This window comes from Bufo gargarizans, chromosome 1, assembly GCF_014858855.1.
Source record: "Bufo gargarizans isolate SCDJY-AF-19 chromosome 1, ASM1485885v1, whole genome shotgun sequence".
In the NCBI taxonomy this organism is placed as follows: Eukaryota; Metazoa; Chordata; class Amphibia; order Anura; family Bufonidae; genus Bufo; species Bufo gargarizans.
The window spans coordinates 58,236,792-58,262,198 of NC_058080.1; the positions used below are offsets into that span (position 1 = coordinate 58,236,792).

At 43.4% G+C, this 25,407-nt stretch overlaps 1 protein-coding gene across 1 annotated transcript in view; it reads right to left on the bottom strand.

The window, feature by feature from the left end:
- Nucleotides 1–3,081: 3,081 nt before the first annotated feature.
- Nucleotides 3,082–25,407, bottom strand: part of POLN (DNA polymerase nu) — a 131,254-nt gene continuing 108,928 nt past the window's right edge. The window contains exons 20-25 of the mRNA XM_044275623.1: nucleotides 21,349–21,477; nucleotides 14,424–14,534; nucleotides 13,868–13,946; nucleotides 10,821–10,888; nucleotides 4,715–4,770; nucleotides 3,082–3,153 (exon numbers count right to left, since the gene is read on the bottom strand). Coding sequence (XP_044131558.1) covers nucleotides 3,082–3,153; nucleotides 4,715–4,770; nucleotides 10,821–10,888; nucleotides 13,868–13,946; nucleotides 14,424–14,534; nucleotides 21,349–21,477 — 515 coding nt within the window. The remainder of the gene's footprint in view (nucleotides 3,154–4,714; nucleotides 4,771–10,820; nucleotides 10,889–13,867; nucleotides 13,947–14,423; nucleotides 14,535–21,348; nucleotides 21,478–25,407) is intronic.

A 25,407-nucleotide genomic window follows, 5' to 3' on the forward strand; every position in this document is an offset into this window, starting at 1 on the left:
GTATATGTAGTAAGGGTAGAGAGCAGTACAGTACATGTTGTACAGGTAGAGAACAGTATATATAGTACAGTACATGTTGTACAGGTAGAGAGCAGTACAGTACATGTAATACAGGTAGAGAACAGTATATATAGTACTGTACATGTAGTACAGGTAGAGAGCAGTACAGTACAGGTAGAGAACAGTATAGTACTGTATATGTAGTAAGGGTAGAGAGCAGTACAGTACATGTAGTACAGGTAGAGAGCAGTACAGTACATATAATACAGGTAGAGAACAGTGTATATATAGTACTGTACATGTAGTACAATTAGAGAGCAGTACAGTACATTTAGTACAGGTAGAGAACAGTATAGTACTGTATATGTAGTAAGGGTAGAGAGCAGTACAGTACATGTAGTACAGGTAGAGAACAGTATAGTACTGTACATGTAGTAAGGGTAGAGAGCAGTACAGTACATGTTGTACAGGTAGAGAACAGTATATATAGTACATCTGCAAAAAAAGGGGGTTAGTCAGCACCTCCCAGTGAGCAGGTGCACGCTGCCATGGCAAAGACCTAGAGGAAAAGAACAGGTAGTATTTAGTGTTAGGACCCGTCTAACAGAGATCACCTTGACGTACGGCAGACGGGCTCAGATGGTTTTGTACAAAATGCATTGGCCAAGCATCTCACTTTATAAATAAGCGTAGCATTAGCACTATAATTTTTGGCATTATTGTACTTTATCTGATTTGCAGGGTGCTGCTGCATTGTCTTTTTTTCCTTGTACATGTAGTACAGGTAGAGAGCAGTACAGTACATGTTGTACAGGTAGAGAACAGTATATATAGTACTGTACATGTAGTACAGGTAGAGAGCAGTACAGTACATGTAGTACATGTGGAGAACAGTATAGCACTGTACATGTAGTAAGGGTAGAGAGCAGTACAGTACATGTAGTACAGTTAAAAAACTGTAAAGTACATTTAGTACAGGTAGAGAACAATACAGTACATGTAGTACAGGTAGTATTTGTCTACATGATTTATTTGTCTTTTCTGAAAGTTGATTAAAATTAATTCTACAGCCAGAAAGCGGAAATGTTTTTAGTTTCTCTAATATTATAGGAGACTGCCAACATGAGGCATTGCATAACTATCTTCAGTAGTCCTATAATACCTCTAAGGCCCCTTTCGAACAAGCGAGTGTTCCACAGGAGTGCGATGTGTGAAGTGAACGCATAGCACCCACACTGAATCTTGACCTATTGATTTCAATGGGGCTGTGTACATGAGCGTTGTTTTTCCACGCATCAGTTCTGCGTTGTGTGAGAATTGCAGCATGTTTTATATTACGTGAAAAACGCATTGCATCCGGATGTAATCCGTATGCAGTCCGGGTGCAATGCGTTTTTCACTGATCGTTGCTAGGAGAGGTTTGTAAACCTTCACGCATTAAACGGATTACACCGACGCAGAAAAATCTGAACAACTGAACGCAATCGCAGACAAAACAGACTGAACACATCCAAACACAATCCGTATCGTTCGTGTGAAAGAGGCCTAAGGAGCATTGGTGCGGACCAGCCATAGACCACACAGGGAAAATATTATTGTATAGTATATTGTGCTGCACTGTGGTATTTGGTTCTGCTGGGGCAGTATATTGTGCTGCACTGTGGTCTGTGGTTCTGCTGGGGCAGTATATTGTGCTGCACTGTGGTATTTGGTTCTGCTGGGGCAGTATATTGTACAGCAGTGTGGTATTTGGTTCTGCTGGGGCAGTATATTGTGCTGCACTGTGGTATTTGGTTCTGCTGGGGCAGTATATTGTGCTGCACTGTGGTATTTGGTTCTGCTGGGACAGTATATTATGCTGCACTGTGGTATTTGGTTCTGCTGGGGCGGTATATTATGCTGCACTGTGGTATTTGGTTCTGCTGGGGCAGTATATTGTGCTGCTCTGTGGTATTTGGTTCTGCTGGGGCAGTATATTGTGCTGCACTGTGGTATCTGGTTCTACTGAGGCAGTATATTGTACTGCACTGTGGTATTTGGTTCTGCTGAGGCAGTATATTGTGCTGCACTGTGGTATCTGGTTCTGCTGAGGCAGTATATTGTGCTGCACTGTGGTATTTGGTTCTGCTGGGACAGTATATTATGCTGCACTGTGGTCTGTGGTTCTGCTGGGGGAGTATATTGTGCTGCACTGTGGTATTTGGTTCTGCTGGGGCAGTATATTGTGCTGCACTGTGGTACTTGATTCTGCTGGGGCAGTATATTGTGCTGCACTGTGGTATCTGGTTCTGCTGAGGCAGTATATTGTACTGCACTGTGGTATTTGGTTCTGCTGGGGCAGTATATTGTGCTGCTCTGTGGTATTTGGTTCTGCTGGGGCAGTATATTGTACTGCACTGTGGTAATTGGTTCTGCTGGGGCAGTATATTGTGCTGCTCTGTGGTATTTGGTTCTGCTGGGGCAGTATATTGTGCTGCACTGTGGTATTTGGTTCTGCTGGGGCAGGATCTTGTGCTGCACTGTGGTCTGTGGTTCTGCTACATACTTACCCTATGAGTGCCTTCTTTCTCGCCACTATACGCTTGTATACTCAAGAGATCATGGTGCCATAGCAACAAAATAAATGAGGAAATTCACAGTTCCTATGTAAATGGATATTTAATGCAAAAAGGAGAACTAACACCTTTATCATCAGCTTATTAGTGAGCAGTAACGTATCTGTAATCACACCAGGGAAGGATCTTGGTAATATATTCCCTCGGAGATCGGAGACAGTCATGTAGATGGATGTTATACAGGCTACACTTAAATTTTGCTTTTGTTCAATAACCATTGCAATTTAGAAATAAAACCTGAAGCTCCCAGCTAAGCACCGTGACTAAAAGTACAATAAACTGGTATGAAGGGGCTTTTGTGCCGCTGCAGTGGCCCGTGGCTACAGACAGAAGACAAAAATGTACACACTGACAATTAGGTGCTGATGAAAGATCCAACCGAGCAGTTGCTTAGTGATTCAAAGAAGAATCAGTGCAGGCCGGGTAAGTATAAGGCTACCAAAGAACCGTTGTGTAGGCCGCTGTCCTACTTCACAACATGAAGCTCGGTCATGCATCCCCAGGATTTTCCAGAGGTAAGCGCTACTTTCAGGGGGACCTGAAAAGACATGAATGTCGAGTTCTTATACTTGAATGTATCAGCAGAAGATGTGCGATTACTTACAATCATGTTATGCAATAATCTAAACAGTAGGATTGCAATTCTTCGACTGCAAAAATAACAACAAATAATGTAACAAGAAATGTGCCATACAAAAGGTTCAAAAGAGTATTTTTCCCAAAAATATTATACTTTACACGCACCATTTAGATGTCAGGTGGTTGTGTCCTCAAAGAGGTAGGCTAGGATCGGCCATCATTAGTTGATCAGGCGATCAGGTATAGCTCTGGCAGAGGAAATTGACTTCAATGGGAGCAGAACTATAGTAACGAGCTCTCTCTCCACTTCACTGTCCGGTGTAGCTACAACTAGAGATGGGCGACCCGACCCGGATAAGTGATGCTAACCCCAATATGCAATAATGTATATTGAGGCCTGTTTTGGTTTTATACTTTTATTTCTCGGCTGATTCTTTAAACCACCTTTCCACTGCATTGATTCCCCAAGGAGTAACGGCCTGAGGGAATACGCTTTGGCCTGTACTACAGCAACAGATTATCTGACAAATATCTGTCCAATCAGACCAATAGTTGGTGCGTATAACAAAGGATCTGTGTGTAATAGGCCATCTGACCGATGATTGGTCAGACAAGGTCAGATAATCTGTTGGTGTAATACAGGCCTATGACACAACACCTCATTAGGGCCACTACCACTCCCATTCTCTACATTAGCACCTCAGGGGCTCGCTGCAATTGCCTATTGTAAGGATAGGCCACTACTTTATGAAAATCATAAAGCAGCCATTTCACTTCAGCACTTTATTTGCCCCTTTATTACTACATTGCTTGGCAGGTCAGTGGTGCCATCTGGTTGTGTGGCACGTGCAGCATGCTGTGGCAACCTTCCTAGCAATCTGTTATAATGTGCCCTTTTAGAACATTCTCTAGGTCAGGGAAGCTCAACCTGCGGCCCTCCAGTTATTGCAAAATTATACTTTCCAGCATGCCCTATGCCCTAATACCTGTAGACTGTTCAAGCATAATGGGAGTTGTGGTTGGGCATCCCTGCCCTAGGTGATGCCATTTAATGCTTACCTCAGAACTAAAGATGATATCCTTAGGGTACGACCACACGTTCAGGTTTCCTAATGCAGTTTTTTAAGCCAAAACCAGAAGTGGATTCAAACAAAGAGAAGTTGTATCTGCCCTTAATACTTTCTCTCCTTTTATGATCCACTCCTGATATTGGCTGTCAAAATTGCATCAAGAAACCTGACCGTGTGACCGTACCCCTACTGCTTTTTCCTGGATGCCTGATTCAGTAACTACCATATTTTCTACCTTTCGTGACAACCGCCTGTCCGTATGGCCTATGAGGGCACGTCGTGAAAAATCTGATTTAATAAAGTATGTGTACAGTACTATTCCTGGACTGCCGAGTCCTTTATTGACACCCACAGTAGTAACAGAGTGCAGATCTCACTTCTTTCCACAATTAGTATTCCAATTAGTAATGCAGTCTTCTTTAGCACTCACCATTACAGCAATTATTTTACCTTTAATTGAACGCTGTCAGCGTGTTGTAAGGATTCCATTATGTGTTTAACAAGTTCTAGAAATATGTGGAAAAAGACATTTATTAAATAAAAGCACTGCATTAAATGTGAACATAAATGGGCTTCCCATGAGAGACTGATGGAGGATCCGACCAATGTGCTAGGAAAGTGATGTGCCATTTCATCTCCCGGTTGCTCTGCTCCAAATTTTTGGAGATTCAAAGTGGTTGTCCCAATACAGACAGAAAGATCAGCTGATCTGACTGGGTCTCACTCCTAGCAGAGAGCTGATTTTGTTAGGGGAAGCCGTGGCCACCCAGGCATTTCATCTAGAGTGGAAATGTAATATTGGGGTGGGATTCAAATTTTTGACAACAGGTTCCCTACTCAACGGCGGACACACGGCATCACGACACGTTTACATATACATACACCATATATACAGTATGCAACACACATACATATACAGTAAATACACCATATACATGGTACACATACATATATACACTACACACACACACCACACAACCAAGGAGCTAAACTATCAGCGGCACGCAAAGCAATGGAAGTGAACATCTCCAGCTGCCCTGCCACCGCCAGAGCACCGGATCGGGACTCAGACGGTTACATGGTTCTCCGATCCAGTTGTAATTTTAACAACTGGATCTGGAGAACTGGAGGGAACTGCCTGAATCCCATGTCTGATTATAAGGTGGCCACCATTCAAATTATAAGATCCTGAACAGAAGAGGCTCCTACAAAACAGCTCTCCATTCTGAATCATAGAGGGGGGGGCCCCAAGTGGGCATATGGACTGGGGTTGTTTTTATGGCCAACCATGCAGCCCCCCAGAAAATGGCACCTTCCTAACACTGCTAACACTTCATTCTAGCAGTTGGGGGGGGGGGGCACAATGCCATTAACATATACTAGTGATATGCCACCAATGTCTGTGATGAGACAGCAGATAAAACCCTATGAATGTATATTTTTAGGCATGCTTGTTAGTAACGGTAACAAATGTTATACCGCGTGTTAAGCAAATGACACACAGGTTAGTCAATCCTGGGATTGTCAGGTCCCTAAGTATTCACCTGGCAGCCGGAAAAGTCTGGGAGGTGAGCTGCAGGTCCTCCTCCTGAATACAACTGTATTGCTATCCTCAGGATGGTTAAACAGTTGAATATTGTGGTGCGGCATTGGAAAGGATGTGTCCCTGGCTTTGTGTTCACCCTCACAGACCACAGACCACTAGGTCTGAAACCTATAAGCACAGCTGTCCTGGCAGCGCAGTGACATCACGACCACCAGCACAAGGACAAAGGCAGCTCAGGCTGGAAGATGCCTGCATCGCATTACAGACAGCTGCATGGAGCATGAGTCAGGTGAGTATTTGATTTTTATTTTCCCTCTCAGCCACTTAGGAAGCATACTAACAGGTGCACTATATAGGGTATTTTTATTATTACTAGAGGCACAATACGGGGGCATAATTAAAACTGGACATACTAAAGGGAATGTTATCACTACTGGGAACACTATTTTTTTATTTTATGCACTTATATAGCTACTACTATATTCCGCAGCGCTTTACAGACATTATCATCAAGCTGTCCCCAATGGGGCTCACAATCTAAGTTGCCTATCAGTATGTCTTTGGAGTGTGGGGGGAAACCGGAGAATCCGGAGGAAACCAAGGCAAACACGGGGAGAACATACAAACTACATGCAGATGTCCTTGGTCGGATTCGAACCTAGGCACTTCAAAACACCAATGCTAGTAACCACTGAGCCAACCTGCTGCCCATTATGGATTTATTATTATTACTGGCGGCACTACAGGGGCATAATTTCTGAAGGCACTATAGAGAGGCATTTTTAATAGTGGGGGCACTATAGGGACATTATTATTACTGGATGCACTATAGGGGCTTCATTACTACTGGGGGCACTATGAGGTGCTTTATTTCTACAAGAGTTATTCTTGGGAAGCATATTACTACTCGGGCCACTATATGGTGGCATTATTAATCCAGAGGGCATTATAAGGGAGCACTATGATCATTGAGAGCACTCTATTATTTTTGTACGGTACTAGTATTTTCAGGGGGACTATCTGTATGGCACTATTTTTTTGTAGTATCGTATTTTAGGACATTGGGAAGCACAGCAGGCACATTATTAGGGGTGGCAGCAAGATGACACTGTTAAGGCACCAGGATGGTGAGTTTCTGGGGAGGGTGATAGAAAAGAAGAACCTAATATGTCTGTGTATCAAACTCTGCAGAGATGAGACATCGCTGAAAGAAACTGTTCTGGGACGAATGGAGAAGATGAGTAAAGAGAATGGGCCAGATTTATCATAAGCTCAAGTCAGAATAATGGAGTGAAAAAGTCGCAAATTTTTGCGCAATCACTAAAACTGCGCAAAAATTTGCGACTTTTTTCTGCTCTGCACTATGCTCGCCAGTTTACTGAAAGTGGGCGTGTTTTCTTATGTAAATTAATCTCTAGACAGATTTACTATTGAGACTATTTAAAAAGTCGCAAAAAAGTCGCAAAAAATTGCGCAATTTCACTCCAGTGAGGACCATGCTTATCTTATGAGACTTTTTAATAGAACATGCGACTTTTTCGTAAAGACGTGCGACTTTTGTAAAGCTACTTACTGACGGATAAACTGCTACCGTCAAACCACATTTATTACAGTCTTAAAGGGCCGTTCATAAATCTGACTTGGCTAAAACTGACTTCAGCCATATGTGAAAGTGGAGTGAGCGTCAGAGTCATGATAAATCTGGCCCAATGTCTACATTCAGAGGAGACACCACTGGATGTAACAGGTATGGAGTGCTGTATTCTCCTGTATTTTTGGTGGCACTGAAAGACCAGGCAGCTTGTTGATGGTTGGCTTGGCTCAGTATTGGGGCCCGCATCTCACCTCCTCAGCCTTCTCCATATACAGTTGCAAGAAAAAGTATGTGAACCCTTTGGAATGATATGGATTTCTGCACAAATTGGTCATAAAATGTGATCTGATCTTTATCTAAGTCCCAACAATAGACAATCACAGTCGGCTTAAACTAATAACACACAAAGAATTAAATGGTACCATGTTTTTATTGAACACACCATGTAAACATTCACAGTGCAGGTGGAAAAAGTATGTGAACCCTTGGATTTAATAACTGGTTGAACCTCCTTTGGCAGCAATAACTTCAACCAAACGTTTCCTGTAGTTGCAGATCAGACGTGCACAACGGTCAGGAGTAATTCTTGACCATTCCTCTTTACAGAATTGCTTTCTTGAGGTCATGCCACAGCATCTGTCGGGTTGAGGTCAGGACCCTGACTGGGCAACTCCAGAAGGCGTATTTTCTTCTATTTAAGCCATTCTGTTGTTGATTTACTTCTATGCTTTGGGTCGTTGTCCTGTTGCATCACCCATCTTCTGTTGAGCTTCAGCTGGTGGACAGATGGCCTTAAGTTCTCCTGCAAAATGTCTTGATAAACTTTGGAATTTATTTTTCCTTCGATGATAGCAATCCGTCCAGGCCCTGACGCAGCAAAGCAGCCCCAAACCATGATGCCCCCACCACCATACTTCACAGTTGGGGTGAGGTTTTGATGTTGGTGTGCTGTGCCTCTTTTTCTCCACACGTAGTGTTGTGTGTTTCTTCCAAACAACTCAACTTTGGTTTCATCTGTCCACAGAATATTTTGCCAGTACTGCTGTGGAACATCCAGGTGCTCTTGTGCAAACTGTAAACGTGCAGCAATGTTTTTTTTGGACAGCAGTGGCTTCCTCTGTGATATCCTCCCATGAAATCTATTCTTGTTTAGTGTTTTACATATCGTAGATTCGCTAACAGGCATGTTAGCATATGCCAGAGACTTTTGTAGGTCTTTAGCTGACACTCTAGGATTCTTCTTCACCTCATTGTGCAGTCTGCGCTGGGCTCTTGCAGTCATCTCTCCAGGACGGCCACTCCTAGGGAGAGTAGCAGCAGTGCTGAACTTTCTCCATTTATTGACAATTTGTCTTACAGTGGACTGATGAACAGCAAGGCTTTTGGAGATACTTTTATAACCCTTTCCAGCTTTATGCAAGTCAACAATTCTTAATCGTAGGTCTTCTGAGAGCTCTTTTGTGCGAGGCATCATTCACATCAGGCAATGCTTCTTGTGAAAAACAAACCCAGAACTGGTGTGTGATTTTTATAGGGCAGGGCAGCTGTAACCAACACCTCCAATCTCATCTCATTGATTGGACTCCAGTTGGCTGACACATCACTCCAATTAGCTCTTGGAGATGTTATTAGTCTGGGGGTTCACATACTTTTTCCACCTGCACTGTGAATGTTTACATGGTGTGTTCAATAAAAACATGGTAACATTTAATTCTTTGTGTGTTATTAGTTTAAGCAGACTGTGATTGTCTATTGTTGTGACTTAGATGAAGATCAGATAACATTTTATGACCAATTTGTGCAGAAATCAATATCATTCCAAAGGGTTCACATACTTTTAATTGCAACTGTATTAGAGACAACTGGAGGAGGAGAACCGAATATGGCAGCTGGTGCTGGCCCCGACAGAGGGGCAGTTTTTGAGGGGGTATTTTGTGTTGCTGTGTGTGCTGCTTGGGCAGCAGTTTGTCCTGCACTGCGGTATTTGGTTCTGCTGTGTAGTATTTTGTGTCACATTGTGGTATTTCATTATGCTGTGACGGTACTTTGTGCTGCACTATAGCATTGCTGATGCTTCCTACTTGAATTGGCCTTGCCTTACGCCAATTCAGAACCACCTACAGCATTGGGCTTTTATTTTATTTTTTCCAGGGCCGCTTTAAGTTCCCAGTCCACCTCTGTGCATATCTACAGTACATACAATACATACATTTATATTAAGTACAGTATATATTTAATTCAAGGGGGTTTCAGGAAATTAAATACTGATTACCTATCCTTAGCACATGTCATCAATATCTGATGGCTCATCTGGATGCTGGCACTCCCGCCAATCAAGCTGTATTGCAGTTTAATCCCATTTACTTGAATGGGATTGAGATGCACAAAGGCCATGTAAGTAACGGACGTAACATCATAGGCCTAACAAGATTCTCTTGTAACACAGTCAGTGCCACAAGACTGGACGATGGCGGATGTAGTACGAATATTTAAGGTAGGTAAAAAGGTGGAACGCATAATTACTGGCTGGTAAATCTGACATCTGTGGTATGTAAAATATTTGAATGTACGGAACATTTAAAAAGCTAATCACTGGCCACAGTGGTGACCTGTCACCCATGTGGTACATTAGTTGGTCACATGCATGGGCGGATTGGCCATAGACCTTACAGGGAAATTTCCCAATGGGCAAATGCCCAGGGCACAGCCTGATTCTTCCTCACGGCCGGCCAGTGGAAGTTTTTGAGGATGTATTTTGTGTTGCTGGCAGCAGTATTTTGTGATGGACTGTGGTATTTGGCTCTGTTGGGGTGGTATAATGTGCCGCAATGTGGTATTGCTGGCCCAGCCTACTTGTGTTGGCCCTGCCTTCCATCAATTTTGACCCGACTACAAAACAGGGCCACATTTATTATTTTTTTCAGGGTCAGTTTAAGTTCCCAGTCCGCCCCTGGTCACATGCCACATGGGTGACAGGTCACCGTTGTGGCCAGTAATTGGCTGCAGTGGTCCTGCTACACTCATCAGTAGGATGTTGATTCCCAGAGACCCAGGACCTGTTGAGGAGGCCATAAAGCGATGCAGCTGGAATCCAGTGGCCAGGACCAGGTAAGTATGAACTCCACCTTCGGTCCATCCACTCTAAAGACTTCTGTTAAACAAAGTTTAGTCTTGGATAACCCCTTTAATCTGACAATGAATATTGTAAGTATAATTGGTCTGAAAAAGGTTGAACTTGATGGACCTGTGAACCTATGTAGCTATGTAAAAGGACTCACCGTTCACCTGAACACCAAGGTCCTTCAAAGAGCTAATTGGCGGGGTTCCAGGAGTCAGACCTCCACTGATCAGATATTATTTAATTGCCTGAAAAGCGCTTTAAACATGTTTGTATCATTGCACACTGTTGATCTGACCTGCAAATTCTTGTAGCTGAGCATCTTGAACTTCAAACAACAATTCATCATGAATCTGAGCAATAAGCCTGGAAGAAACTGCTGCAATTAACTGGGTGACAACATTTTTAAAGGGCTATTCCTGGAGTTACTGAGCTTACATTAATAAAGGGATGACATATGTTCGTTAATCGGGCAATGGTTAAATTATGCATCAATTCTGCAGCTTGAAACACATGGGAGGAGGGGCATGTACTCCCAGGCTTCGGAAAAGGTACAGGGGTTCACATCTGTGCCATGTGAAACACTCACTTAACTGCACCTTCTACTAACTGCAGATGGCACATGGGCCTATTTATTCACAAAACATGGACATGTGCCGTAACTATCATGCAAGTGCATCAATGTGGCATAAACATCCCACTTATTTGGAAACTTAGAATAATTTAACTCATTTGCAGATAAATTCTGACAGCTTTTTAAAAGGAACCCTAGTCCTAATGTCTGCAGCTCCGCTTTGGACATAGCATTTTTAGGAGGGTCTACTGACCATAACTTTCTGCTGTAGGGTCCCCCAGCAATCACCTATAATCTGTGGAGTACTGCAGCGCCCCCACAGGAGAAATGAAGCGTTACACAGTTGAAATCAATGAGCTGTCCATGTAATGCACAGATGTGTGCTGAAAACAGTCACTCGTAGACATAAATTAAAATCATCTGAACTGAGGGCATGTAATGTATTGATGGCTCTCATGCTGTATTTCACAGGTCTTCTACCTAAGGGAGCATTCACACGACCGTGTTTTTCTTACCCATTCATTTCTATGGGTCCGCAAAAATTGCGGAATGCCTTTCATTGTCATTCGTGTGCTGTCCGTTCCGTGTGTCCGTTGCTTTTATTTTAGAACATGTCCTATACTTGGCCGCAAATTGCGGTCTGTGGCCCCATAGAAAGTCATTGGGTCTGTAAAAAACGTATAGCACACGGAAATGCATCCGTATGTCATCCGTTTTTTGCGGACCCCTGAACTGAAAACATTCTAGGAAACCCCATTTCAGTTTTTTGCGGACCGTGAAAAACGGATGACACACGGAAGCACCACGTCCGTATTATACAGACTTACGGAACGGAAACGGAAAGATAACTGAAGACATACGGAACACACGGATCCGTGATTTGCAGACCGCAAAGCCAACACGGTCTTGTGAATGCTCCCTTAGGCCTCTTTCACACTACCGTTTTTTTTTTTCCGTTTTGCGGGCCGTTTTTTGCGTTCCGTATACGGTCCGTATACGGAACCATTCATTTCAATGGTTCTGCAAAAAAAACTGAATGTACTCCGTATGCATTCCATTTCCGTATTTCCGTTTTTCCGTTCCGTTGAAAGATAGAACATGTCCTATTATTGCCCGCAAATCACGTTCTGTGGCTCCATTCAAGTCAATGGGGCTGCAAAAAAAACAGAACACATACGGAAATGCATCCGTATGTCTTCCGTATCTGTTCCGTTTTTGCGGAACCATCTATTGAAGATTTTATGCCCAGCCCAATTTTTTCTATGTAATTACTGTATATGCCATACGGAAAAACTGAACGGAAAAATGGAACGGAAACGGAAACACAACGGAAACAAAAAAACTTAACAACGGATCAGTGAAAAACGGACCGCAAACACTGAAATAGCCATATGGTCGTGTGAAAGAGGCCTTATTCTGAGATTCTCGTCCCCAGTGCAAAATGTCTAACAGGGTCCTCCACCTACCACATCGTATTTATAATATTGGTGTCTTCTTATGTAGCACAGCAGCATTCGGGCACCACCAGCCAACATTCCCTGTGTGCATCCCCTATAGCTGCACCCCTACATTAACCCTTTTATCTAAGTTGCCTAAAAGCAGCATTTTGCTAGTAGGCATGCATTTATCAGTATTTTCCCTGAAATAACCCCTAGTAAAAATTAATTTGTGAGTCATCCTCTTCTGTCATTAAAAGGTCTATTCATCCGCGTATTAGTGATAATTGTTGTGTTCGTATAGCCAACTCAGATCCTGGCCATTTAACCACTTAGGTATCACAGTCAATAGCAACAGCAGCATCTAGGTGACTAGAAAGTGGGAAGCAACACCCAGCATAAAAGGGGTTGTCATGAAAGCTGGAGGCCTATTATAAAATTTGTTATTACTGGGCAAAAGTTGTACATCTTAAAGGGGAAGTCCAGTTATATCAAGTTATCCCTTATTCACAGGGCAGCAGAAAACTATTAGATTAGCGGGGGTCTGACCTTTGGGACCCCAACTGTTCATGATAACTGGGACCTGTACCTAGTGCCCCCCCCCCCAAAATGAATGGAGTGGCATGTCCCCACTCCTTTCCTCTCTATTTGATCTGCCCCTCCATTTATTTGGGGGGGCCCTGTACCTTCTCAAGATTGTAAGGGTTCCAGCAGTCGGACCGCCACCAATCAAATAGTTATGATAGGGAAAAACTTTGTAGAAGGAATACATCTTTATAGGAAATGTTGCATATTCAGTATCCACAGGTTAGGGGATAACTAATGGATCAATACGTAGAGAATGAAGGCAGGTTGTGAGCTTGACCTGTGGTTTAATTAGGATAGTCGAACGGGGGTTTCTGTTCTTGGGGAGTCTAGCAGTCTGACCCCCGCCATTCTGTTATTCCTTCTCCTAATTCCTTAAATAAGAGATCTCTTTAATACTTGGCCCAATCCCCTTAAGGGGTTAAGGGAGCTGCCATGTTGTTTGTATTTAACGTCATTCAAGTTTTAGAATTGAGAAATTGGCGAGTAGACCTCACAGAAGAGGAGGTAATTTTCTGATACTTTTTATATTCGGGGTAAACGATCTTCATACACAAGAACGTGATATACTGGAAATATATTTTTGCCTCAATAGTGGATGAAGAGTTCTCTTCATTTATCACTCATAAAATGGTCGCCTGGAACTGCTCTCTTTATTGTGTGAACGTACAGATGTCAGTAGCTAACTGGAAATACAATCGTAGGTAAAATATGGGAAACTGATTTGCATTTATATTAACGTCTACTTACCTCGCTGTTAGGTGAGAAGACGATGTGACTGACGCAGAAATTTTTATCATTGCCAGTTTGCACAGGTCAGCAGCAGATCCTAGAAAATAAAATCATACTGAACACGATTTAGAAGGAAAAGCTGAAACCAAATGCAGAAATTATTTTACACATAATCTGCTGCCTCCAGGTTTCCATTTATAACTGTTTTATTTGCAAATGACATACACACTTTATATGATGAAACATTTGTGTTTCGATTTATCACCATTTTAATAATCTCTGCTATGTACCTATGACACTGGCTGACCTGTTACATGTGCGCTTGGCAGCTGAAGACATCGGTGTTGGTCCCATGTTCCTATGTGACCACATTGCTGAGAGAAATTATGTTTTAATGTATGCAAATGAGCCTCTAGGAGCAACAGGGGCATTGCCATTACTCTTAGAGGCTCAGCTCTCTCTGCAACTGCTGTGCCCTCTCCACTTTGACTGGCAGGGCCAGGTGTGATCGCGTTTACACTACTGGCCCTGTCAATAAACCGCCTCCTAACCCCCTGTACATACAATTATTTACCTTGGATGACAAAATTGACTGCTTGCCTTTCTGCCTGGGCCCTTAGGCCATAGTTCTTTGAATGGATATGAGGTAGAGATCTTTTGCGTCCCATAAGTGAAATCACAAATCCTAAAAAACAGAACAATAGCACGAATGCTTTATGCTTTAGTAATAGGTTGAATCCACCAGCACCAAAGAATATTAAAATCACCACTAATAAAAGTACACAGAATATTCATATAATAATATGGAATAAATTTTTTATGGAAGTGTCCTTTTAAAAAACTAGATGACAACATGGTCCCACAGCAATGACCATTATCGAGAATATCAACGAGGGTTATCCCACGAAAAGTATTGCTATGCAATGAAAAGAGCAATGAAGTATTATTGCAATATACATGCTATTAAAATTGTTAGGTTTTTATGAACATTACATTTTCCTCTCTGGAAGCGCTCCCTGCTGCTTCTCCTGCAGCCACAATTTTGGTCTACCTCCTGCAGTCAGTGGTGGACCGCCATCCTCAGTAGTTCCCCTGCTTCCGTCCCCTCAAAGCCAGCTTTGTAGTCTCATAGTGAAGCAGGTTAAGCAGTCAAAACACTGTAGGTTGGGCAACACTGTCATAAGATATTTATGACAATACGATTTACTATACCATGCAGTAAATGCCCCAATAATGAGAAACTGACTGCCCAGATCTCCAGTGATTCCTGGCTCTCTTTTTTTGATGATGATGATGATGTGGTTCTGCGCTTTCCATTATGAAATTTAATCCATAATGTTCCACTTCTTACACGCTTACAATCAAAAAATATTCATACACAAGTGTATGCCTCCCAAGGACAGTCCCTACTTCTGACCCAAGTCCCAGTCAATTTCTCTCTCTTTTACCTTGTTTACCAATAAATTGCATTAATAAACTTACTAAACTTCCCCAGAAACTATCAAGATTCTGTTTATTAGGCCTTAATGTATTGTACGAAGGCGCAAGGGTCCGTCATTGACGGAAGGTATGTGTCACCGAGGTACCTGGCCTCGGTGAAGTAAGAGCCGGTATTTTCAGGTGTCAGCGGCAGCTAATGCTGATTTGAAACTTTGCTATTTTAGTATTGCTTTATAGCTGATCCGGGACAGCTCTTACTGGGAGTAGTCAAAGTGCTGGGTGGGTGACTACTCCCCACATTCAAGGTCGGGTCTTCACTGGCCTATAAAAAACCCAGCCAGCAGTGTCAGCTGGGAGTGATTACCTCTCTATGACAGAATAGCTCTGGCAATCGCTGGTGTAGGAACTGAGCCTTCTGCTGGGCTGAAAAGCTGAAACCTGTGTATTGGGAAAGCAGGCCACCGAAAGCCTGCAATTTGACTGCTGGAGGCAGAACCGCTGACAAAGTCACGTTTTTTTGTTATGCACGAACTTTCTACTTGTTGTGAACAAACACCAACCTTGTAAAGAGTGCTTTTTGTTTGACCTTATGTGTGAATAAACACAGACATTTGAATTACAAACTTGTACTTTGCCTCTGTACTGCAGGCAGAAATATTTAAGTTTTTCCGGGCACGGTTGTATGTCTTACATCAAACCAGCGAGATTGCAACCCGTGTCCCTTGACAAAATGGAAGCTGTCGTAAAAGCCCTCGTGGAAGCTAACCTGCAACAGCGGGAGGCCAATAAGCAACAGCAGGAAACAAACCAGCTGCTGTTACAACATATAACGGCTTTACAAGCAGCAGGAGCAACCCAGAGCGTCCACGATGACCGGAAAGCGGTCCGTGCGGCGATGCCCAAGATGTATGCAACGTCGAGACCTATTTGGCGATCTTCGAGTAGGCAGCCTTGAGAGAGAAGCTACACCGGGTGCAATGGGCTGAGGTCGTCACTCCGTTCCTGGCGTCTGGACCCCAGCAGGTGTATTTTGACTTACCGGATGATCAAGCAGCTGATTACCCGACAGTAAAGGGTGAGATCCTGCCGAGATTAGGGGTGAATGTATTAGTCCAGGCCCAGCGGGTGAATCAGTAGGAGTTTAACCCGGCTGAGCCCAGGAGGCCCCAGTATTATACCCTATTACACCTATTGCAAAAATGTCTGCAACCTGACATGCTCAGTCCCACTGCTATGTTGGACGGTCTGTTGGCTGATGTGTTCTGGAGGGCTTTACCGTACCCCCTCCAGCACTGGATCGGCCAGGTGTCTCCTGGTAATGCCCTTGAGATGGTGGACCTGGTGGAATGCTATGAGGCTACCAGGAATTTGAAAGGGGGTTCATTTGGGAGGGGCCAGCCAAACACCAGCAATCTCCATCCACGATCAGAGACTTGTGCCAACCAAGCCCACCCGGGGTGCACCCCCCGTAGACCCAACTACGATAGTAAGCTGGCAGTGTCAGGAGCCTGGCCACGTAAGGGCAGACTGTCCCCATCTGGGCGAACCCATGGAGACTAATTATGGCTAATGCAACTCGTTGTATGCCAGGAAGCTGTGTGCATCAGATATCCCAGAGACTATAGACAATAACCGCCTGTGCCAGGTAGAAGTGGGAGACACTCTGGAAGTGGCTTTGTTGGATTTAGGCAGTCTGGTGTCCCTGGTAAGAGCTACCCTGGTGCGGCCTGAGGAGTATACTGGCCAAAAAATCGGTGATTTAAAGGACTATCCCACCGCCCTGGTGTCTCTATCCACGGGAGGCGGGAAGTAGACCCACGAGGTAGCCATTGCCACCACTTTACCTTATGAACTAATAATGGGGAGAGATTTTCCGGGCTTCCTGGCCCTGTGGCCGGCTGTGAGAGTTGTTGATGCCCCTGAGTCAGGGGTAACTTCAGCAGAGTGGCCTGGCTCAAGCGGGAGGCCATAACCCTGGGAATTCGAGGCCGAAGGGCCAGCAGTAGGGGTGACCGCCACTTCGGTGGAAGAGGGGGAGACAACCCCGCTGAGTGTGTTGGTAGAATACGGTAGAGGACTTGCCGCCGGGTCCAGAACTTTAACCCAGGTGATCGGGTTTTGGTTCTGGTACCAACCGTAGACAGTAAGTTCCTGGCTAGATGGCAGGGGCCCTACGAGGTACTCGAGAAAGTGGGAGAAGTAAATTACAAGGTACATCAGCCGGAGTGGCGAAAGCCGGAGCAGGTGTACAATGTGAATTTACTAAAACCATGGAAAGATAGGGAGTCCTCTACTGAAGACAGCCCGCGGACAGGTTTTGTAGGAGAAAAGGTTTAGGCTCCTCGGTCTGATGTAAGAGAAGCAGTTGCCACAGTAAAAATTGCTGACAGGCTATCCTCTAACCAGGATTGGGAAGCCAGGGAGTTCATTAGTCAGAACACAGATGTGTTCTCAGACCTCCCTGGACGCACTTCCATAATCCAGCATGACATTGTCACTGAGCCTCAGGCAAAAGTCCGGTTAAAACCATACCGGGTACCCGAGGCTTGGAGAAAGTGCAGCTAATACTGCAACTAGACATCATTGAGGAGTCCAAAAGTGAATGGGCCAGTCCGATAGTCTTAATACCCAAGCCAGACGGGACTTTCCAGGCCGGGTCTTCACAAACTAAACAAAATTTCCAAGTTCGATGCATATCCCATGCCCCGGGTAGATGAGCTTATGAGGAGGTTAGCACAAGCCCGATATTTTTCTGTTTTGGACCTCACGAAGGGCTACTGGCAGGTGCCCTTAACAGAGGCTGCCAAAGAGAAAACTGCCTTTTCACCCCTGAGGGGCTGTATCAGTATAAAGTGTTACCCTTTGGTCTGCATGGTGCCCCCGCCACGTTCCAATGACTCATGGACATTGTACTTCATCCACATCATCGGTACGCGTCGGCTTACCTGGACGATATCGTCATCCAGAATACCGACTTGGAAAGTCATCTACCCAAAGTGCAGGCTGTAGTGGACTCCTTTAGAAAGGCTGGACTGACCACGAACCCAAAGAAATGCACGATAGGGTTAGGGGAGATTCAGTACCTGGGGTACGTCATTGGACGTGGAGTTATCAAACCCCAAGTGAATAAAATAGAGGCGATTCGGAATTGGCCCCGACCTGTCACCACTAGGCAAGTAAAGTCATTCCTGGGAATGGTGGGCTATTATATGAGGTTCGTTCCCCATCTTGCCACTTTAGCGGCTCCATTGACAGGGCTCTTGAAGGGAAGGAAGTCCGTGATGGTCCGCTGGAATGACCAGGCGGAAGAGGCTTTATCCGCGTTGATGTCGGTCCTGTGCGGGTCACCGGTTTTGGTGATGCCCGACTTCATGAGGGAGTTTGTGGTACAGACCGATGCCTCGGACCTGTACTCTCTCAGGAAATCAATGGGGAGGAACATCCCGTTGTTTTCCTGAGCCGCAAACTCACCCCAGAGACTAGGTACAGTATAGTGAATAGAGAGTGCCTAGCCATCAAATGGGCACTTGAGTCTCTTCGCTATTATCTGTTGGGGAGAAAGTTCCATCTGGTGACCGACCACTCCCCTCTCAAGTGGATGAGCCAGGCCAAAGAGAGGAATGCTTGGGTCACCAGATGGTTCTTGTCATTACAGAACTTCAAATTCTCAGTGGAACACAGGGCAGGCCGCTTACAGAGAAACGCGGATGCCCTGTTCCGGGTACACTGTCTGGCAAGTGTTCACCCCCTCAGGTTGAACAAAGGAGGGGAGGTATGTAGGAAGGCGCAAGGGTCCGTCATTGACGGAAGGTGAAGTAAGAGCAGGTATTTTCGAATTTACACTTTGCTATTTTAGTATGGCTGTATAGCTGATCCGGAACGGCTCTTACTGGGAGTGGTCAAAGTGCTGGGTGGGTGACTACTTTCCACGTTCCAGTCCGGGTCTTGAGTGGCCTATAAAAACCCAAGTATCGAGAAAGAATAATAATGGAGTGTTAGTACGGGAGAACCTTTCTGGTAGGAAAGGACACCCGGACATCACAAGCGGGGAACCACAGGAGCATAGACTTGTATAAAAAATATTATATAAAAAAATGTTACATAAAAAATCGGGTCTATATATACTGTTCACACATGAAAGATAAAGGTAAGAATATACCGAAGCAGTAAGGCTGCCGTTGGTGGCTTACTGGAGGGCACCCTAAGATCGCTCTTCAGAATACGTCAATCGGGACAAGAAAAAAAACAAAAAAAAACACCTCCAAGTGCTCCTGAAGCCACCTGTTAGTTATACTGTTTGTCCCAATTAGTTGGGTTGTCAACAATATTAATAATAATAAAAATAGTAACAACATAAAAGATTAGTGAGTGTAGTGAAATGATATTAAAATAAAAAATATAAAGGAGAAACAGACTCACTTCACTGAGGAGCAGGTCAAAGAGATAGAGCTCAAGAAACTCTTTGACTCTACCTCCCCCGCCAGGATCGCTTGTAGTATCTCAGGAACAAAACACAGGCAGTTTTCAATGGTAACTTCTTGTGGTTCCTTTTATTAGTATCTCAGTCGGGATCAACTTTTTTATTGTAAGACTGCTCCTGAAGAAGGGGTTATTTACCCCGAAAATGTGTTGAGCCCAACTGAGATACTAATAAAAGGAACCACAAGAAGTTACCATTGAAAACTGCTGAGTTTTGTTCCTGAGATACTACAAGCGATCCTGGCGGGGGAGGTAGAGTCAAAGAGTGTCTTCAGCTTTATCTCTTTTACCTCCTCCTCAGTGAAGTGAGCCTGTTTCTCCTTTATATTTTTTATTTTAATATCATTTCACTACACTGACTAATCTTTTATGTTGTTACTATTTTTATTATTATTAATATTGTTGACAACCCATCATCCTGCAGGGATGACCTGGATTAGGCACTGTTCACATAATACAGATTCTGTAGGATTTTCTTGCATGTATGGATGCATCCAAAATAGTATACAGGTAAAGACCCATTTTTTATTTTATTTCAATCCTATTTATTGTTTCAAATCACACCAAAGCTAAACTTTAAAAAAAGTCCTCAAAGAAGATGTCTGCCTTTTAACACCGTGTCATTTTAGCTCAGTTTTTCTAATACAAAGTTCCAAACCTTAAAGCATAACATTCTGGCTACCTGCAGCTGAAACTAGGGGGAGCTTGGGAGCTTACTTCATACTATTTTATCATAAAGAGTTCATTGTATAAACAGTATGCAGTAAGCTCCTTAGCACCCCCTAGTGATGGCTGCAGACAGCCAAAATGTTATCTATAACATGCATAAGTCCTAAAGGGACATATGAACAGCACAAGCACTACTTCCTCTTCATTACAAGTACTTGCTCCATTCCTGTGAATGGGGAGAGTACTTGTAATAACACTGCACTTCCGAGACTAAGGGCAGTGTAATGAAGAGGAAGTAGCGCTCACACAGTGTGCCATCTCTTCTTCAAACAGCTGATCAAATATTGGTGTCAGACCCCCATCGATCAGATATTGATGACCTATCGTGAGGATAGCTCATTAATATATACTACATGCACAACCCCTTTAAGAAAGAATGGGTGCACTGGGATTTTGTTTGAATTCCACATCTGACTTCCATGTAAGCATAAACTCTCCTACATGTAGCTGAATTGAGCTGACTGGACATACAAGACAAAGGTGTATTCATTCACTAGGATATGCCATTACTCTATGCTTGTTGGGGGTCTGACCAGTGGAACCCCATAATCCTGAGAATTAAAGGGATGCAGCGCCCCCTTCAATGTTTTTTTTCCCTTGAACAGCAACATAACGCCACTACCACCACCCATATCCTTGCGCAGGGATCAGCAACCTTCGGCACTCAAGCCGTTGTGAAACTACAATTCCCAGCATGCTCCTTTCACTTCTGAGGGAGTTCAGAGAACAGCCAAGCAAATGTGCATGATGAGTGCTTGTCTACCCCTGTCCTAGCGATTCGAAGATTGAAAAATCTCTAACTTGCACAGAAACCATGAAAGAGTGGAAAATCCAAACGTATTGTACAGTACCTTTACTGTGACACTGCTCTATAACTTTCTGTGTGAAGTCAGACACTTTGTACTTCTGAAGAAAGCATTCCATAAATGTATGTGCTTCAGCTGGGGTGGTACCCAGACATTCTGCAAGACGTTCCTTTCCTGTAACACAGGTTCAATAAAAGGCTGTCCCTCCATGCATACAAAATGACAAAAGAAGCATTGTTGGACTAGGTCTTACTGTAATTAAAATTTACTACCGTTTTGTCTCTACAGCTCCGATGTAGATTATACATCCAATCTTGTAGGTTGATGATAGTGACTACTGCATTGCACTTTCTTTCCTTCTAGGGTGGATTCATGAAGGGAAAAGGATTAACAGGGTTGTTCATCCCTGGGGACCTTTTCTAAAGATGCTTCAGCATGGCTGTATCCATGGTGGTAATCATACTTACCTGATCCCCGCTGCTAGGTTTCCAGTTCCATCACTGACCCCCAGGACCTGCAGAGAAGGCAGGGCAGAGATGGAGCTGGAACCCAGGGGCAGAGTTTGGTTGTTGGATCTTTATGTTAAGCATCCTGTTTATTGACTATCCTGTTTTGTACAATGAGTATTTTTGCACTGTGTTGAACATAATATATGACACAAGCAATTTAGCAAAATGATATTGTTTATTTTTACAAAATAATACAAATTTATCTGATTTAAAAAAGAATAAAGACTCCCGAGCAGCCGGTCTGTTGGGCAGGATTGGGTGTTTGTTCTGCTGGATTAGTAGCAGAGCTAAAAAGCGAACTACAACCACCTGAAAGAAAAAGCCATCCGCTGTTCTGCAGAACAACCTCTTTCCTTTTGTGCACCTGGGACGGTGGAATAAAGAGACTTGTTACCTTACTAGAAAGATTCTGATTACTGCACCAGAAATATGGGCTGCAGTGGAGTAAGATGTGCCAAATGTATTAAGAGGTGCACACAGTATGTCCATGCACCAGGGATTCAAATTTCAATGGTAATTTATGTCAGTTTTCTGGGGCGTCACTGTGCCTACGCCCTAATTTTAAAAAAAGTGGTCAGAAAAGCTTTGCTAACTTTCCTCAATATCTGCATAGGGTCTGCAGAAACAAAACAGTATGACATTTTTAATTGAATATACAAAAACAGAAAAACCAAAAGGGATCCTCATGCCTGAGCTAAAGTTAGCATATACTGTACAATCCATGTTGCGGCAACAGTACGAGGATCAACCTATAAACAATCACGAGTACCAGCTCCCATGAAATATGCAAAACCTATAGGAAAAACGAAGCTGGCTACGTACAATTATCAAATATCATAAATACTTTATTAGTTACAAAACATGATATATATCAAGGACAAAATCCTTAAAAGCCAAGGGGGCAGAGAAGAACACCATCCTGAAGGATAGGTAATACAGTTAAGTTCAGGAGGGCAACTGCGGCTGTTGAGCATCAGATCATTATGTACCCAGCCAGGGCTTGGGCAGCCCCCTGGATATTGGCCCACTGAGAAATTTCCCTGTGGGGTCTATGGCCAAACTGCCCCTGAACCAATTGCACAGATCAGGGATGACCAACTACAACTCCCAGCATGCCCAGACTGCCTACAGCTTTCATCCTACAGCAGGGCATGGTGGGAGTTGTAGTTTTACAACAGCTGGAGAGCCACAGGTTGGCCATCCCTAGCATAGACAGACAGATAGATAGATAGAGATATGGATAGATAGAAATTTGATGATAGATAGAGTTGAAACCAGAAGTTTACATACACTATATAAAAAGACACATATGCATGTTTTTCGCTCATGAAATTAGAAAACCTTTCCCGTTTTTGGTCAATTAGGATTACCATAATTATTATTATTTGCCAAATGCCAGAATAATGAGAGAGAGAATGTTTTAACCCCTTAACGACCCAGGACGAGAATGCTCATCCTAAATCTCCGGCACTTAGTGCTAGAGGACGAACGTTCTCGTCCTGCAGTCGCCCCCCCCCCCCCCCCCCGTGTGCGGTCCCACGATCAGCGGCAGAGATCCGGCTGTTACTGACAGCCGGATCCCTGCTGCATCCACCAGCATCGGCGATAACGCAGATGCCAGTGGATTAACTCCTCATATGCCGCGGTCAGCGCTGACCGCGGCATATGGGAGGTTTGCGCTCCCTCACCTCATCCATCGGTCCCCGCACTGCTGTGGCGGGGACTCGATGGTTGCCATGGCAGCCCCAGGCCATTCCAAGGCTTGGGGCCTGGCATGTACGGAAGCCTAAGAGGCCCAGCCCCCAGGCTGGGTCTCATAGGCAACTGTTAGCGTCTTACAGTGTAACACACTAACAGTTCAATACAGCACAATACAGATATATTGTGCTGCATTAAAACAGGGATCAGACCCTGTAATGTTGATGTCCCAGAGTGGGACAAATAATAAAAGTTAATAAAATTTAAGTAAAAAAAAAAAAAGTTTCAAGTAAAAAAAACTAAAAACGTCCTTTTCCAAAAATAAAGTAAAAAAGAATTGTAAAAAATAGGGAAAAGACATAGACATATTAGGTATCGTCGCGTCCGTATCGACAAGCTCTATAAACATATCACATGATCTAACCCCTCAGATGAACACCGTAAAAAATAAAAAATTAAAACTGTGCTAAATAAACAATATTTTTGTCACCTTACATCACAAAAAGTACAACAGAAAGCGATCAAAAAGGCGTACGCCAACCAAAATAGTACCAGTCTAACCGTCACCTCATCCTGCAAAAAATGAGCCCCTACCTGAGACAATCGCCCAAAAAATAAAAAAACTATGGCTCAGAATATGGAGACACTAAAACATCATTTTTTTTGTTTTGCATTGTATTTGTATTGTGTAAAACTTACATAAATTTAAAAAAGTATACATATTAGGTATCGCCGTGTCAGTATCGACCGGCTCTATAAAAATATCACATGACCTAACCCGTTAGGTGAACACCGTAAAAAATAAAAAAAATTTAACTGTGCTAAATAAACCATTTTTTGCCACCTTACATCACAAAAAGTGTAATAGAAAGTGATCAAAAAGTCATATGCACCCCAAAATAGTGCCAATCAAACTGTCATCTCATCCCTCAAAAAATGAGACCCTACCGAAGATAATCGCCCAAAAACTTAAAAAACTATGGCTCTTAGACTATGAAAACACTAAAACATGATTTTTTTTGTTTCAGAAATGAAATCATTGTGTAAAACTTACATAAATAAAAAAAGTATACATATTAGGTATCGCCGCGTCAGTGACAACCTGCTCTATAAAAATGCCACATGATCTAACCTGTCAGATGAATATTGTGAATAATAAAAGAAAATGGTGCCAAAACAGCTATTTCTTGTTACCTTGCCTCACAAAAAGTGTAATATAGAGCAACCAAAAATCATATGTACCCTAAACTAGTACCAACAAAACTTCCACCCTATCCCGTAGTTTCTAAAATGGGGTCACTTTTTTAGAGTTTGTACTCTAGGGGTGCATCAGGGGGGCTTCAAATGGTACATGGTGTCAAAAAGAAAAAAACAGTCCAGCAAAATCTGCCTTCCAAAAACCGTATGACATTCCTTTCCTTCTGTGTCTTGCCGTGTGCCCGTACAGTGCCCGTACAGCAGTTTACGACCACATATGGGGTGTTTCTGTAAACTACAGAATCAGGGCCATAAATATTGAGTTTTGTTTGGCTGTTAACCCTTGCTTTGTTACTGGAAAAAATGGATTAAAATTGAAAATTTGGCCAAAAATTGAAGTTCTGCAATTTCATCCCCATTTGCCAATAACTCTTGTTGAACACCTAAAGGGTTAGCGGCGTTTGTAAAATCAGTTTTGAATACCTTAGGGGTGTAGTTTCTTAGATGGGGTAACTTTTATGGCGTTTCTACTCTAGGGGTTCATCAGGGGGGCTTCAAATGGGACATGGTGTCAAAAAAAACAGTCTAGCAAAATCTGCCTTCCAAAAACCATATGGCATTCCTTTCCTTCTGCGCCCTGCCGTGTCCCCGTACAGCAGTTTACGACCACATATGGGGTGTTTCTGTAAACTAAATATTG